We start from the raw sequence: 17,882 nt of genomic DNA, 5'->3' as shown, positions 1-17,882 counted from the left end.
CTCATTACTTTTCAGCATTCGTGAAGAGAAGACAGCTTGGGGAATGTGGCAGAAATTGCAGGACTTGTATGCCCAACAAAGTGCCTCAAGCAAAGTGTCTTGGTTGAAGAAACTCATAGGTCTTCAAATGAAGGAAGGGGCGTCTATGACAGCCCATCTAAATGAGTTTAATGGTATTGTCAGCCAGGTCATTAATCAAAAGTTGGCAATGGACGATGAGTTCAAAGCCACTTTTCTGTTATGCACTTTGCCAGAGAGTTGGGATACATTCAGGACAGCCACTAGCAATTCGAATGCTATGCTGTCATATGCAGATGTTGAGGGTGCTCTTCTTCAAGAAGAGATGAACAGGAAAAACAACTCTGTTGGAAAGTCCAATGCAATGAATGCACGAGGGAGATCCCAGCAAAGGGGAAAAAGCCAAGAACGGGGAAGGAGCAAGTCTCGCTCCAAAAAGGATTTGGAATGCCATTATTGTGGCAAGAAGGGACACATTAAAAAGCAATGCTACAAATGGAAAAATGATCAAAAGGAAAAGGGAAAAGGCAAAGACAAAGAGAAAGAAAGAAAGAAAGAAAGAAAGATTTTATTAACGTCTTCCAAAAGACCGAACTCGGCCTATGAGACAAATCGGAGTACATGTATGGGGTATCCTCTGTCATCCCAACAAAATGAAAAAGTACTGAATAAAAAAGCTGAATTTGGGTGTGTAGGGGATGGAGCTCTATTACTAGGAGAATGCAAAGACAAAGAGAAAGATGAAGCCAAAGATGTAAAGCCAAAGGGCAAAAGTGGAGTCAAGATTGAAGAAATCAATGTGTCACATGCAGGTGGCAGTGAGGATGAGGTCCTATTTACGTCTTCACTTGATGCCCATTCACTTCTTACAGGTGGTCATGGTATGCACTCATGGATCATTGATTCAGGTGCCTCCTTTCATGTCACAGGTTGCAGAGACTTGTTTGTCAGGTATACTGCTGGCAATGAAGGAGTGGTTTATTTGGGTGATAACCATGCATGCAAGATTCTTGGCAGAGGTGATGTGAGGCTTGTGTTTTCAGATGGCTCACAGCTTATGCTCCATGATGTCAGGCATGTGCCTGAGATCAAGAAGAATCTGCTTTCTACTGGACAGCTTGATGATGCTGATTATGTTACCACATTTGGTCGTGGAAAGTGGAAGATTAGTAAGGGCTCACTAGTTGTTGCCAGAGGCTCTAAGGTGGACACTCTTTATTTCATGCATGCAGGTGTTTGTCACCATGCTAATGTAAATGCAACCGAGCTGCCGGAAATTTCTATGTGGCATAGCCGGTTGGGACACATGAGTGTCAAAGGAATGGAGCAATTGTCTCGTTTGGGTTACTTGCCTTCTCTAAAGTTTTCAAGTTTTCAGTTTTGTGTGCATTGCATATATGGTAGGCAACTACAGTGCCCCCACAAGAAAGCTCTTGGACAGAAAGATGCTCAGTTAGAGCTTGTGCATACAGATGTATGTGAGATGCCTCAGCTTTCTTTGGGAGGGGCAAAATACTTTGTGTCTTTTATTGATGATGCCACACGTAAGGTGTGGGTTTATCCTCTTCGTTTGAAGAGTGATACATTCTCAGTGTTTGAGAAGTTTGTTGCTCTTGTTGAGAATCAAACTGGCAAAACACTGAAGGCTTTGCGTTCCGACAATGGTGGAGAGTATATGTCCAAACAGTTTCAGGACTTTTGTGATGCTAAAGGCATCAAGAGGGAGCTCTCTACTCCTTATGATCCTCCACAAAACGGGACAGCAGAGAGGATGAACAGGACCATACAGGAGAAGGTCCGTTCTATGTTGTCACATGCTGCGTTACCTCATGGTTTTTGGGCTGAAACTGTTATGACAGCCGTTCACCTTATAAACAGGTCACCTAACACGAGGCTTGGTGGGAAAGTGCCAGAGGAAGTATGGACAGGGAAGCCTCCGTCATACAAGCACTTGAGAGTGTTTGGTTGCGTTGCGTACGTGCACATACGCAGGGAAATGCGCACCAAACTTGATCCTAAGTCTCACAAATGCATATTCCTAGGATATGGTGACAGAGGTGAAATGGGGTATAGACTTTGGGATCCCATGAATAGAAAGATCATACGCAGCAATGATGTCATTTTTGATGAAACATGCATGTATAAGGAGCCTGCAAGGCAACAGGAGCCTGGCAGAGTCATCTTTGATGATGATGGACATCATGGACAACAACAAAGGGCTGTAAATCAGCCATTACAGCAAGAAAACCAGCCCTTAAATGGTGCTGAAAATGGTCCAAATGGACAGCCAGAGATGGCAGAAGATATCCCTATAGATATACCACAGTTAGAGGAGATACCGGGCATGATTTTTCAGCCTTATGGCATGGAACAAGAGCCACCAATGGATGATATGCAGGCTGGACAGCAACCTGCAAATGATGGTCATTGGGTACGGAGGACCACTAGACCCTCCAGAGCCCCTGACAGGTTTGTTCCAGGGGTTGACTACTTGATGCTTACTGACTGTGGGGAGCCCTCGTGTTATAAGGAGGCTTTACAGAGGGCAGACAAGGCTCTTTGGGAGCGTGCCATGAAGTCAGAGATGGATTCTCTGCACAAAAATGGAACATGGAAGTTGGTGCATTTGCCTACAGGCAAGAAGGTTTTGCCATGCAAGTGGGTTTACAGGCTCAAAGTTGCACCAGATGCAAAGCCAAGATACAAAGCCAGGTTAGTGGCTAAGGGCTTTAAGCAGGAATATGGTGTGGACTTTGATGAGATCTTCTCTCCAGTGGTCAAAATGACCACACTTAGAGCTGTGTTAGCTTTGGTTGCGCATGATGATCTGGACTTGATTCAGATGGATGTGAAGACTGCTTTTCTTCACGGAGATCTCCATGAGGAGATATATATGCAGCAGCCGGAGGGTTATGCAGTAAGTGGAAAGGAGAAGCTTGTATGCAAGCTGAAAAAGAGTCGTTATGGGCTCAAACAGGCACCAAGGGAATGGTATCATAAATTTGATACATTCATGAAATCCCAGAAATTCAGGAGAAGTGACATAGATCACTGCTTATACACCAAGAAAGCTTTGGATGGCAGTCTATTGATCCTCATCTTGTATGTTGATGATATGTTGATTGCCGGGAAATCTCGTAAAGAGATGGATGCCTTGAAGCAGAGGCTGCATCAAACCTTTGATATGAAGGATTTGGGTGATGCAAATCACATTTTGGGTATGCGGATACTTCGGGACAGAAATCAGCATGTGTTGTATTTGTCTCAGAAGGAATACATTGGCAAAGTCTTGTAGAGGTTCAATATGGACGGGGGGAAGAAGACTAGTACTCCTTTGCCTCCATATGTGAAACTCAGTGCTATGGACAGCCCACAGTCAGATAGAGACAGGGCTGATATGGCCAAGATTCCGTATGCTTCAGCTTGTGGCAGTCTCATGTATGCCATGGTTGCTACTAGGCCGGACATTGCATTTGCAGTGGGAGTGGTTTCTAGATACATGGCCAACCCTGGCAAGAAGCATTGGGAAGCAATGAAAGGTGTCATGAGATACCTGAAGGGCACACAGGATATGTGCGTATGTTTTGGCAAACAGGATGCATTAGTGCATGGTTACACGGATTCGGATTATGCCGGTCATGCAGATAACCGGAAGTCTACTACCGGTTATGTGTTTACATTCACAGGAGGTGCTGTGTCATGGATATCCAGGATGCAGAAGTGCACAGCCTTATCTACTACAGAGGCCGAGTATATTGCAGCCACTGAGGCTTGCAAGGAGGCATTATGGCTATCTCGGTTAGTGGTTGATTTGGGCTATACAGGGGATATTCCATTGTTGCATTGTGACAATCAGAGTGCCATCCAGTTGGCAAAGAACCCTGTCTTTCATGCAAAGACGAAGCATGTGGATGTGAAGTATCACTTCATCAGAGAGGTGATAGAGAACAAGCAAATTCAGCTTGTTAAGATTCATACAGATGACAACCCGGCTGATCTGTTGACAAAGAGTTTGCCTCCGGAGCGGTTTGCTCATTGCAGACACTTGATGGGCATTGGATGAGGCCATTTTCAGCCTTGATATGGCCTTGTATATTATCATGTACATGCTGATTTTTCTTTTCCTTCATTTAAGGGCACTTTGCCTTTAAGTGGGAGGTTGTTGGGGTAAAGGCATAATGCCCACGCATCATGTTCTCCATGAAAAACATCAAACTTAATAAATTTGTCGCCTGCTTTAAATTCCTTGAGCTTTCTGGCGTGAGGCTCATGGTCTTCTCTTTTTCTTTTCCCCTTATCCAACGGGGCAACCCTATCTGCATGGGCTCCATGGGCCATCATAGAAGTTTCATGAGGCACGGTGGCATGTGCTCCACGAACTTGAGAATCAGATGCACGTGACTTTCCTGCATAAGGCAATGTCTCTTCATGAGACAACTCAAAAGGCAAAATTCTTCTAATGGGAGACCTGTCACCCCTACCATGGGATACATGTCTTGAATGCATGTGACTTTCATGCCCTACTAGCATACATATACCTGTCAGGCTTTGTGCCTTGTGGAGAAGATGCATGACGAGAGGTGACTGTCACCTCTTCCTTTTGCATAAAAGACCTCAACCTTTGAGATGCGGGATCTCCATGCTTCAAGCGAGGTGGATTTCTGAATTTCAGCTCTCCATCGTCCCCCTCTTTGATGTCACCTTTGCGGAGGAGGTAGGCAAGTGCCAACTCCCTTGGCTTCTTGCCCACTTCCCATGCCATGGACTCAAAAGTTACATCTACCATTGCATCAGCTTTCCTTGCTTCAATGGCACTTTGCACATGGGGATCTTCATGCAAAAATTTTAGCTCTTGCTCTTGTGCCTGGAAAAGCTTTCTCATATGTTCCATTTCAGCCCTCATTGCATCAGGCTCTTCTTCTAGCATGACTGTCTTTCCTCGAGACAGTTGACCCTTTGATTGACTATCATTAACCCTTTCAAGGGACTTGTGCCTTCCTCGCAGAGCATCAGAACCACGGGAGGCACTAGATAGACCCCTCGAATTAGGCACTTCCAAAGGGTTGCCTTGGCTGTCCATTGTGTTAAGTGTGCTAGAAGCGGGGTGTCCAATACACAGGTTCGTTTCCCCACTAGGAAGAGGCAAACAACCGTGCTCTGATACCAATGAAACCGATCCCGTCAAGTGGGAATAGACTCCGTTGGACACCGACACGCGTAATAGCACAACTTAATATCACAATTTGAAATGGACAACTTAATAACTTGAAATTGAAATGAAATGGAATGAAATAGATGGACACCAGCACTGGGGCCGGAACGGGCCGACCCCCCCTCAATATATGATATATTTATTGGGAGTATTTAACAAATACAATGCTCCATGGGTTTAAAGAACCAGATGATGTCCATGTACAAATGAATACAGTACCAAACAAAAAGGCTTGAAGTCGACGTTCGAAGTAGAGCGACCACTTGAGTGGTCCACTCTCTACGGTTCTGTGCCTTCACTGGACTCTGCGTAGAGCGCCCCACTGGTGTTCCAGGACCACGCACAAACAGGCGCTCCCATACTTACGCCTGGCTCTCCCGATCTCAGCACCTTTGGACCGTGGTTCTCCAAGAGCTTGGACTACCCGGCACCGAACGGGTGTTGCCGTGGAGAGAATCCCTTATCAGATTTATCACAAAGTACTTTACTTAAATCTGAAAATTCACTTACTTGTGGATGGCAGATGGAAGTCCAATACCCATGGTGTCTGTGTGCAGCTACTTGAGAGGGACACCGAGACACAGCAGCCTGTCGAGGAGATTGTGGAGCTACCTATGTAGAAGGTGTAGCCACCTAAGAGGTGCAAAATCCTCTTGTAACCGCCAATGGAAAGGAAGTGCAACCTTTTGCAAAAAGGAAATGGAGCAGCCGCCTTAGGAGAGGTAACGCCTGGCTGTAGGAACACAGCCACCAGATGACGAGGAGAAGGTGGCTCAGCCTAAAGAGGCGTAAAAGAGCAGCCAATATAGTCGCCTGGCTGCAGTGGAGAAGAGGCAGCCTGGAGGAGGAGATGGAGGCGCACAGTCACCTGCAGCCTGCTGGACAGAAGGAGAGTCACCGACTAATGAGGTGATGAAGCGCATCGGTATGTACAGGAGGCATCTGGCTGCAGCCTGCGCCGCCTGTAGTGCAGAGTGAACAGCCGCCCGTAAGAGAGCTAGCGCACCCGCCAAAGCCAGTACAACCGCCTGCAGCCTGCGCAGCTGTCTTGTGTAGTGGGCAGCCCACTGGATAACCAGCGCAGCCACCAGTAAAGGGTACAGCCGCCAACAGAGGGCACAGAAGCGCAGCCTGATGAGAGAAGGAGGCGCAGCAGTACTGAAGTGGAGGAGGCGCCAGTATGCAGAACACAGCCCCGTACAAAGGTCACAGCCGCCTGCTGTGAGAGGAGGAGCACCCGCTTGCAAGGGAGGAGACGCCTGGCTGCAGCCTGAAGAGGCGTGGAGGAACTGAGTCGCAGGCCACTAAGATGGTGGAGATGGCGTCGCTTGAAAATAAAACCAAGGAGATGATCGCCAGGGTTGCTACGATGGAGGTGGTGACTCTCTTTTTGTAAAGGTTGGAGAGGGAGTTGCACTACTAGAGTTGGCTGGCTCCCCATGTTTGCATGTGGGCGGCCAGTTCCATGGTGGTGTGCGTAGGTGACCATGCACCCACCCCCACACACACACAAGTCAAGTGTGGCTCCCCACCTTGGCCCCTAAGTGGGTGCCCACTTTGAAGTGTATGTGAACATACAACCTTATAAAACAAAAGGTTAGAAATAAGATATCAAACCAACATGTGCAATATACTTACCACCTATTCACATGCAACAAAACTCGTCAGAAGACAGAGCAAACTTTACGACTCACTGGCAGGCGTTCCCGCTCAGTAAGTAACACGTCAAACAGGCAAACACAAAAATACAAGTCATGCGAAAACAGTTTCAAACATGCAAAACATGAGTGCATGTGCAAATAGTATCATGGACATATCTCCCGTCCATGGAACAAGTACAAAATATCTGTCGGCACAAAAATGGCACGACGTAAAACATAAATCCTGGTCTTCCTACGGAGTGACAGTCCCGTAGGTAAGACACAGTTCCAGGCACGAGCCTCCCTATGGAGTGACAGTCCCATAGGCAAGACACGGCAAAAAAATACCGGCTCTTCCATGGCGTGACAATCCCATGGATAGAACACAGTCCAAGTCATACACGAGTGGCACCAGTCTGGCTCCCGTCCATACGACACCATCCTGCTAACACACAGGTAGTCTGGCTCCCGTCCATGTCAAGCAAGAATATTGGCCTCTTCACATGAGACACCGGCCTGGCCTCAAGTGAACGAGACACAAAAACTGGAGATGGACCAAATGGTCGGCCAATTGGTGACATTAGGGCCTTGCTTTTTCGCCCTGGAGCTGCTTTTTGGAAAAGCAGCTTTTAGCTTTTTGGTCCAGCTCAATCTCCTCTTGCCAATGGTGCCCTTGGCTCGCCGTCAACCTAGTTTGACTTTTTGCTTTTTCTTGCTTTTTGACCAAGACTTGTGCTTTTTCTTAATCAAACCTTATGGACCCTGTCCCTATGTCTTCTTCCACCTATCTGGTGTCCGGGCATGGGTTTCATCATGTGAAATAGAGCTAAGAGGACCAAATAGTTACACCAACTACTGTTAAACCCTTCACTCCTTAAATTGACCTCGGCTTACTAACTCAAAACAAAGCTCAACATGATGACCATAAGTGGACACAAAAAGAGAATGCACTCTATCAACACCACCCAACACATCCCACGATCAACTAGATTCAAGCTTAGGAGTCAAGCTTCTTCCACCAACGCAACTTGCAAGCTCCCCTGGCTATAAAATGAGCAAGCCAAAGAAGCCATAGTCACATGGGACGTGAAATGGGGACGGGGAACGAGGACGGAAAAGATTGAGAATGGCCATTCCCTGTGACTAGAGTTGTCAAATTCCCACGGATCTCCTCGGGATCGTTCCTGGTACGAGACTCGAATCCTGTAAACAAACGAATAAACAAACAAGGGGTGCATGCCTGACTCACCACCCAACCATGACAGCCGTGGGCAAGCCCACAGTCTTAGCTGTCCCCACCGAGCCATGAGCTGAGCTAACTAGGTTGACGTACCGACCAATCTCCTCGTGACGTCCCATTCCGCCACGAAGCTGCCCTCGCGGGCCTCGAGATTGCTGCCAGCCTCGGCTGCGTAAAGCAGGTGCACGTCTGCACTAGATCCAGGCTCCAAGACCATAGAGCTCTCACAAACTCGCGAGACTCTCTATATCCCAATAACTAACCTTGGCCACCCTTTTATAGGCTCTTGGCCGGTCATCGGACGTCCACACTTGGGCGCCCGCCCGTCCATACTTCAGTGCCCGCCCGTTAGTATATCCCTAACTCAGCTCGTCAATCAGCCTGCCTAGCTCCAAGCTTCCCCAAGCCTCGAAACTAGTCTTGCGTGCGTGTAGCACACGGTAGATACACACTGTGCACATGACATACTCCCCTTCCTCTAAGAGCTCACTCCTGAGCTCACTAAAAAGCCAGGGTAATCTCTCTGAAGAGTAGTCAATGTCTCCCATGTAGCGTCCTCCTCAACACGATCCTTCCACTTGATCTTGTATTCCGTGATAAGCGTATTACGCAATCTTCTTTCACGAAATCCAAGAATCCTTTCAGGTTCGTGCAGAACAAATGTCATGTCCTCGACATCTATAATTTCTTGAGGAGTAACTAATTGATCTGCTCCACCCAGTACTTCCTTAAGTCTAAGGACATGAAATACAGGATGAACTTTCACATGAGAAGGCAAATCCAATTCATATGCAACTGAACCAATCCATCGTGTAATACGAAATGGTCCACAATATCTAGGAGATAATTTCGGAGATCGACCTGTCCGTAAAGTCTCGGAATCTTTCGGAGCTCGCAAATATACCATCGTTCCTTCAGAGAACTCTCTGGTTGAACGATGTCTATTAGAATAAAACCTGTCTCGGTCTTGAGCACTTCTAATAGATTCCTTCGCAAATTGTAACATTTCTTGCATGTCTTGCAAAAAATTACGTGCTGCATCATGCTGAAGTCCTGAGAATCCTACTGTAACAGGTGATCTAGGTTGAAAACCATACATAAGCATGAAAGGACTAAACCCTGTACTCGTATGCTTAGTACTGTTATATGCAAATTCTAACATAGGAAGATAATCCTCCCATGAACTCTGTCTTTTGGATACATATCCTCGAAGCATATCCTCCAAAATCTGATTCACTCTTTCAGTCTGGCCATCAGATTGAGGATGATCAGAGGAACTCAAATTCAAAGTTGTTTCCAACTTCTCAAAAATAAGTTTTCAAAAATCACTCGTAAACTTGAGTCCCTATCACTGACTATGTCCTGCGGTAACCCGTACAGTCTAAACAATTGGTCGATAAACTGTAGTCTGCCGTGCTAATTGCGTAGTTGTAATAGTCTTCCGGGTCGGTAAAAATCTAGCCATTTTTATCAAGCGATCTACCACAACCCAAATAGAATCGCGATCTACCACAACCCAAATAGAATCGTGGCCTTGATGTGTTCTTGGCAATCCGGTAATAAAATCCATGGAAATACTTTCCCATTTATTACCTGGGATTTGCAAAGGATGCAACAACCCAGCCTGTCTAAAGCGTTCAGCTTTATTTGCCTGACAAATTTGACACTTGAGAACATAATCTTCTACATACCCTTTCATCTTTGGCCAATAAAAAGTGTGTTTCACTAACGATAGTGTCCTGTGTACCCCAGGATGTCCAACAGAAGGGGCGTCGTGACACTCCTTAAGAATCTTGGACCTAATGTCCGGGATCTGTGGTACACAAATTTTGTCATTACGGAATAGTAAACCATTCCGAATCATCCACCACTGGCCTCCTGCAGCCTGAATGGTAGACTGCTCAGTCATTGAGTCGTGGTCAATCAATGAGCTCCCGTCCTGGATCTTCTGCCAAAATGGACCAAAATAACTATCAGTCTTGCAAAGCCCTCTCAATGACTGAAATAAGTCAGTAGAAATCTCGGTGAACGACAAAGAATTCACCTCTCTAATTCGACTAAGCGCATCTGCAACAGTATTCATGGACCCATTCCGATAACGGATCTCAAAATCAAAATCTTGCATTAACTCTACCCAACGAGCTTTCCTTCCTCTCAAATCATCTGCATCACACACATACTTGATTGACTGATGATCAGTCAATACCACAAACTTGGAGCCATAGAAATAATGTCTCCAAACCTTGAGAGCATGAATCACAGCATAAAGCTCCTTCTCAAGGGTTGGCCAACGAGATTGAGTGTCGTCTAGCTTTTTACTTTCAAAAGCAACCGGTCTACCATCTTGAAATAGAGCAGCCCCGATGGGATAGTCACTGGCATCAGTTTCAAGAACATAAGGCCGACTAGGATCGGGCAATGCTAAGATAGGTGCTTCCTTGACTTTATCTTTCAAAAGTCTGAAGGCCATATCCAAATCGTTATTCCAAGCGATAGGCTGATTTGACTTACGTCCACAACCTTTCAATAAGTCGGTCATCGGTAGTATGAGCTGAGAGTACTCCCGTACAGATTTCCTAAGAAAAACAACAAAACCGAGAAAAGAACGAAGTTGTTTCACTGTTCGCGGTATAGGCCAATCCAGAACCTTCTGAACTCGATCATAGTCAATGCTCAATCCATCTCGAGTGATCTTGTGTCCCAAGTAAATGATGTCGATCATAAAGAACTAACTTAGCATATAGTCGATTCTGTCTTAAAATAGATAAGACAATCGTGAGGTGTCTGACACGATCCTCAAGAGTATGACTATATATCAAAATATCATCCAGGAACACCACCACAAATTTTCCCAAATGTTCATGAAAAAGATCGTTCATCATTTGCAGAAAAGTGACTGGAGCATTGGTTAACCCAAAAGGTAATACGAGAAACTCGTAATGGCCATACCTAGTCCGAAAGGCGGTTCTTTCGACATGCCTTTCATGAATACGTATCTGGTGATAGCCGATACGTAAATCTATCTTCGTGAAATATTATATATATATATATATATATATATATATATATATATAGATATATTCTAAACTCTTTTAAAAAAATAAACACTTTTGAACCTTGGAGAGGGGGATTTTTTAAACATTTAAAAAAAAATTTTAAAAAAGAAAGCCCATAAAAAAAACGAGTGCTTTTCTTGTTTTTTCTTTTTTTTCTCATCCCTCCTGGATTAGCCGGCGTGCTACCGGCGCTTGCTCGCCTATCGACGGCTGCTGACATCCTGCGCCTGCGACAGCCCCGCATAGGCGTGGCCATAAGTCCACGTGTGCCTGGGCGCCCGCCTGGCCGCCTGTAGCTGCCGCCTGTGCCTACACGTACATCTCTTTACGACCAGCAGCTCCACTCGATCAGCCCTGCAGCGTGCGCCTGGCTCGCTTTCTCTCGCTCTCTCTCTCGTTCGTTCAACGAAATGCAACATGCTTTTTCTGTTTTCTCTCTCTACGTTCATGCGACTGCAAAAACGAGTCTCTCCTCTTCTTTGCAAAGCAAACGACCCTACCATCTACCATCCCCATCAACATGGGTTTCTTTGATGAAGAAAAACACATACTAAATCTGAAAACAACAGTATGCACAGAAAAAACAGCAAGCTTTTTAACACACACCTTTCTTCGACCTCTTCTTCTTTACCTACCGACTTGCTCGTTCACGAGGTATGCTCTAATACCACTGTCAAATTCCCACGGATCTCCTCGTGATCGTTCCTGGTACGAGACTCAAATCCTGCAAACAAACGAATAAACAAACAAGGGGTGCAGGCGTGACTCACCACCTAACCATGACAACCGTGGGCAAGCCCACGGTCTTGGCTGTCCCCACCGAGCCACGAGCTGAGCTAACTAGGTTGACGTACCGACCAATCTCCTCCTCACGACGTCCCATACCGCCACGAAGCTGCCCTCGCGGGCCTCGAGATTGCTGCCGGCCTCGGCTGCGTAAGACAGGTGCACGTCTGCACTAGATCCAGGCTCCAAGACCATAGAGCTCTCACAAACTCACGAGACTCTCTATATCCCAATAACTAACCTTGGCCACCCTTTTATAGGCTCTTGGCCGGTCATCGGGCGTCCACACTTGGGAGCCTGCAATTCCATACTTGGGTGCCCGCCCGTTAGTATATCCCTAACTCAGCTCATCAATCAGCCTGGCTAGCTCCAAGCTTCCCCAAGCCTCGAAACTAGTCTTGCGTGCGTGTAGCACACGGTAGATACACACTGTGCACATGACAAGAGTGACATGGGACGGGAATGGGAACGGGAAGATGCTACCATCCCCAACATTCCCGAGTCTAAAAATGCACATTCCCTGTGACTATGAAAGAAGCACCTAAAATTCTTGCTAATTTTAACCCTTATACTAGTAAGTATGAGAAGAATTATACTCCGCTCGTAAACACATCACCAAAAAGAATATAGCTAGCAAGAACTAAGCGTACTCTTTGACGAGTTGAGGTTGATCATAGCTTCACAATCTTCCTAGGTCTTCATGGTCTTCACCTCCTCCATCATCTTCACAAGGCGACCATCACCATAAGTGTTTTCTCTCAATCAACAGCATCACAACCTTTCCACTCTGATCATCAGCGACAGTAGTCTATAAAACCACCACCTTCAGCATTGCAGGCTCTTCATTTTCACTTGAGTAAGATCTTCAATGTGAGCAGCATGAAAAAACTTCGAGCTTCATTGGTCCTCCACTATAAGGCATACTCAACTCACTGGAACAAAACTAGCAACAACTCAGATGCCTTTTCACCTCCTGTCTACAATCGAGATCTTTCGGTTGCAACTAGTTCCTTCTCTTGCTATTTACATTGCCAACTGCTCCAGCCTCTTCACGCACACGCCATACTATTCTAATACAATCCTCCAAAGGTGACCGACTCGACTTCATGCTGCTCCCATGCACTTACTAAATATTTCTCTTTGCTTCTTCTCAATGGGGTCAAGACTCTTCTGGCGACCAACTCCTCTGTCGATCTTTTCCTTGCTCTCGTCATCCTTGATGCGCTATTTTCCTCATATTGCGAGAGTTTAAACTACCTTAGTTTTAAAATCCTTTGGAGTTTCATTTAATACACTTTCATACATGTAATAAAAAACTCCCTCCAAATTGCTATTAGCCATTTGTTCCTATATCATCACTAGCCTATAAAAATGTTGACTATACCTCTATGCTACCTAAGCTTGGCCATCCCCAAACCCCAAATCCTCATCACATCAAAAAAAATCAAATAATAGCCTCCGTATTGACCAATTCCCAAAACATTGAGCCATTGCACCCAATCTTCTTGGGCAACTATTGCCAAAGTTTGCTATCTCTAAGTATCATTACCAAGGTGCTACTACCATCGGGCTCAAAGCACATAAACTATGGAGAGCTCTTGGCAAGGCACATCATCATTTCTTGAGCAGTGATATTCACACACACAATGCATCAAACACCATGCTATAAATATACAAAATGTAATGATGCATATCAAGGCACAACCCCCTCTACACTAAAGAACAAACATGCCATAAGACCTACACAAGCCAACGATCATTGCTTAACACAAAAAACACCAGGGTTCTATACATTTATACATGTTTTTTTGGTTTGCTTTCTCAGCCTCACAACGCCAGCCACATGGTAGACATCCATGACAAAGGCCATTGCCATCCATGCTGCTCTTCCAAAATGGCCAAATGAAACCCCTCACTAGAAAACGTGTGTGAGTTAATTAAAAATTGGTGGTACCATAATGGCCTCCCCTTGTTTTACATCTTAGTGTAATCACACTTCAGCAAGCCGATGGAAAGGCTCACAAGAAGCTATTTCTAACCCAGGTTTACATGCTCATTATCTGCCTGTTTTGAGGCCTTACCATTCCTGCATGTAGCATTTCCCCAAGGCCCTTAACAATGGATACAGGCCTGCGAACAAAGGACTAAATGCCGCAGCTTCTACTACGTACATGTTAGGGATTCTTCTCTGGAAACAACTAACCGAGCACAGGAATGCCAAAACCCTAATCCTCGGAAGCAGAGGTGAGAGAGTTAAAGCCTTAAACCCTAAAAGAGATGAAAGCCTAAAACCATATTAGTTCCCAGACCGAACTAACCTGCAGCTGCACCAATCCTCTGCGCATACTGCGAGGTGCCGGCGTTGTCAGCACGACCGGGGATGTAGTTAGCCGGGTCCGCAGTGGGCTCGGCGGCGGCAAGCGAGGAGAGGGCGCGAGGGTGGAAGTGCTGCTGCGACGGGTGGAGGACCGGAGACAAGGTGACCGGGCGAGGCAGCCATGAAGGGGCTCGCAGGAGTAGAGCCCGCGTTGTAGCCATCCCCTGCTTCGTCTTCCTGTCCTTCTTTTGTGCTGTGAAGGTCCGAGCCGGGCAGCAGGAAGGGGCGGGGCAGTCTTTAGGAACCCCGACACCACCACCACCAGCATGCAGAAGAGAAGGCGCTGCGGCCAGACCCGCCATTGGCTCTATTGCCCAAGGGCTTACGCTTACCGTATCTCTTGACCCTATCTAAATGAAACATCTCTCCAAATATCCATTCCTCAATTAAATATTAGCATGCACACATAGAGTCGTGCGTTGTAAATTAAGCAATATGAGCAGGAGAATCTCAAAGTCCACCAGTCCCGTTCGTTGTCTGTATTTTTTTTCAAGCAATTCTTAGTATTGTCAAGGACACAAAAGATTATTTGACTTTGGTATCCGTTGGTGCAATGTTGTGTGAAGAGGAGGCAAAGCTCATAATGAACCTCACCTCATTGAATAGGTTGGTGTATATTTTAACATCTCATGTTGGTTTGGATTATAATGGCACCTCGTGTGTTCTACATTTAATAAGATTACTCGCATTCATGTTCTAGCCACCACGAGGAGCAAGATAGAGGAAGATGAACCTGTTAAACATGTGCATGAGGAGGCACAGACAAGGGGCACCATCACATTGAGTGCATGCATTGATGGATGCACTTGAAAAATCATTTTTATGTTGGTACAAGGCCATGCAACCTTCATTTCCCCCAGTTTCCCAACCCCACATCTCTTGCACAACTAGGTGAGTGCTTCATAGCCATGTATTCTTAGCTCTTTCGCTTGTGCGACATATTGGTTTCTATGTAGTCTTACCTTAAATGTTGTGAACGTTATGCTCAATTGCAGGTGGTGAAAGATGTAGTTGGCTATGAAGGGCTCAAACATCTAGTGATAGATGATTGGGTGTGGAGCGAGGTTGAGTATAGCGAAATTTATCTCGAACTTTAGATAAAGGAGCTTGGAGGCAGAGATGAATGGATTCTATGCCCATGTGGATGTGGCAAGAATTTACCCGAGGAGGAGTTATGGGGAAGAGTAAGCATGCATTTGTTATATATGGTTGATTCTTAAAAGGCTTTAGGGTTTTGAATGGTGTGTAATGATGAGGATTTGTTGTAAGAGTACATATTGGGTTGAAAAGCATGGCCACATCCGCACCACAATCCAAAGAGAACTAAGGAGAAAAGGCTGCATCATCAAAGGCCACCACCCACCCTTCTACAAAGAAAGGGGGTGGATGCAAGAAAGACATAGTAAAAGCAAAGAGGCAGCATGTGAGCCATCTATAAGGAAACACAAAAGAAAAAGAGTTAGAACTCCTTGATTCACCAATCCTAGTGAGTTCTCACCAATCTCTAATGAGAATCATAACTCAAATTAGGTTCTTCAATGCAACAAGAGAGCACAACAAGCAAGGAGAAGGTTGTCAAGCCTTTTGCAAAGAAAGAACACGGACATAAGAGAAAAAACTTAATTTGCAATTAAGAACTTGTGGACTCACCTCGTTCTACTGAGAACGAGGACTCTAACCTAGTGCCATCTAGATCGGCACCTTAACCTTTGCGGGAGCACTCCAATTCCCAACATGCTTCTAGTGATGCCATAAGCTCACAAGGACTAGAAATAGAAACATGTAAGTGCACATTATATGATCTTTTCATAGTCCTTTCAATTGTGCACAGACAATTCGTTGAAAGTGTTGTTTTTTTCAATACATTTTGGGGACATTTCAATGAAGCATGCATGTTTGGGCATCGAGGAAGTTAACATTATTGTTGAACATGAGTTATCCAACGCAAGGTGATGACATGGCAATATTTGTTCATTGACGCATGAGTAGGGTTGGCATAGTTGTATCTCCATGTACCATTGGGAGGTTGCGCATTGATATGGGAAAATTTTCCCATGTCTTTGACCATATCTGAATCATTTCTAGATTCATTAAGTTCATAATGAGTTTAGCTCTAGGAAAGGGAGAAATGAATGATTCAATTCTTCCTGAGAAATTGGTTGTTGGAGACCAGCAAGTTAATTTGAGCTTTTGTGCCATGGATCGGGTGAGCTCGAAGGGTGTTAACCTATTCTTCAGAAGGGAAAATCTTTCGAATTATGTCCAAATACTCGGACATATTTCTAAAAGGAACTACCACGAGGGGTGTAGACCATACATAAGATTAATCTTGTACCATGCCCATAACCATTGTTTAGGAAGCGTTGAGTCAATAGTGTGATCACTTTTATAATTGCTAGATAGTTTGATCGCCCATCTTTACAATCGTTCGATCAGACTTTTGATCGCCCGATTCCTATTCAAGCACTTCGATTGTCCGATCGAAGGTTGAATCTACGATTCTTGGTTTTATAATCGCTATGTTTCCTAGTTCGATCACAATGATTCGAGAAGTTCCAAAAATCCAATCAACGATTCCAAAAAGTTCAATTGGCAATCCAACTCTCCGATCGGCGATCTAACTTGGCGATCTAACTTTAACGATCCAACTTCAGCAATTCAACCCTTCGATCAAACTCTCCGATCAGCGATCCAACTCTCGAATCATCGATAATGCAACTTCGAGCATTCGATTCGTGATCTTTAATTGTGTGATTCACAGAGTTTGATTGTGCGATTCCTTGAGTTTGATCATGCGATTCATCGACTTTGATCATTTGATTCCTGATCTTCGATTGTGCGATTCTTGAAGTTTGACAATCTATTAACCCTTGCCGGAGACCTCTATGGTGTTGACATCGGCCACAAGCATCAGAATAGCCAAAATTCATAAGAAAACCATGTATTGTACATTTTACGTGTGTGCTCGCTGCTTGTCTATTAAAGGCACACCACTGTATCCTAGGTTGAGAGTGCTAGCTTTAGAATAGGTGTTTACACTAGCTAGAGTGGCCAAATGAGCTCGAGGACCATAATTTTAACTTTGGCTACCCAAGAGTGTGAACCCTAGAGATCACGTACAAAACCTAAAATGTAACTCTCATGACTTATTCTCTTATGTAACTAATAGAGTGCTCTTCTTCTCTATTCTCTTGCTCTCTTGTGTCTTGCTTGCCTGATTCAATTAGAGTTGTTATATGCTCATTGTGTATGTGTGAGTGCATGTGAGAGAGAGAGAGAGAGATTGAGTGAGAGGAGGGTCGAGCTTCCTTTGGAGTACGATGGCGGTGGTGACGAAAGAGTGAAGCTTTGGAGTATAACTGCGCAGAAGCATCGTCTCCTACAAGAATCTGAGCATAAGTATTCACGAGGTGAGTGACACACTTTGCCCATGCAATATTAAGGTAGGTCATGGCATATTAGCTTCTCGATTGAGCTGTTTTATGCTCCCGAGTGTGGTTGGGCAAAGCCCCACGACATTGGTTTTACTGCACTCTTTTTATGGTGCAAGGGC

At 45.2% G+C, this 17,882-nt stretch overlaps 1 protein-coding gene across 1 annotated transcript in view; it reads right to left on the bottom strand.

Moving 5' to 3' along the window:
- LOC147637294 (putative oxidoreductase C215.11c) overlaps nucleotides 1-14,697 on the bottom strand; it is a 117,193-nt gene extending 102,496 nt beyond the window's left edge. Inside the window, exon 1 of the mRNA XM_086800933.1 lies at nucleotides 14,271-14,697. Coding sequence (XP_086657059.1) covers nucleotides 14,271-14,631 — 361 coding nt within the window. The 5' untranslated portion in view covers nucleotides 14,632-14,697. The remainder of the gene's footprint in view (nucleotides 1-14,270) is intronic.
- Between the last annotated feature and the right edge of the window lie 3,185 nt (nucleotides 14,698-17,882).

This window comes from Cibotium barometz, chromosome 7, assembly GCF_041138505.1.
Source record: "Cibotium barometz isolate CiBa-2024 chromosome 7, ASM4113850v1, whole genome shotgun sequence".
In the NCBI taxonomy this organism is placed as follows: Eukaryota; Viridiplantae; Streptophyta; class Polypodiopsida; order Cyatheales; family Cibotiaceae; genus Cibotium; species Cibotium barometz.
This window is presented reverse-complemented; position numbering and strand designations above follow the sequence as displayed.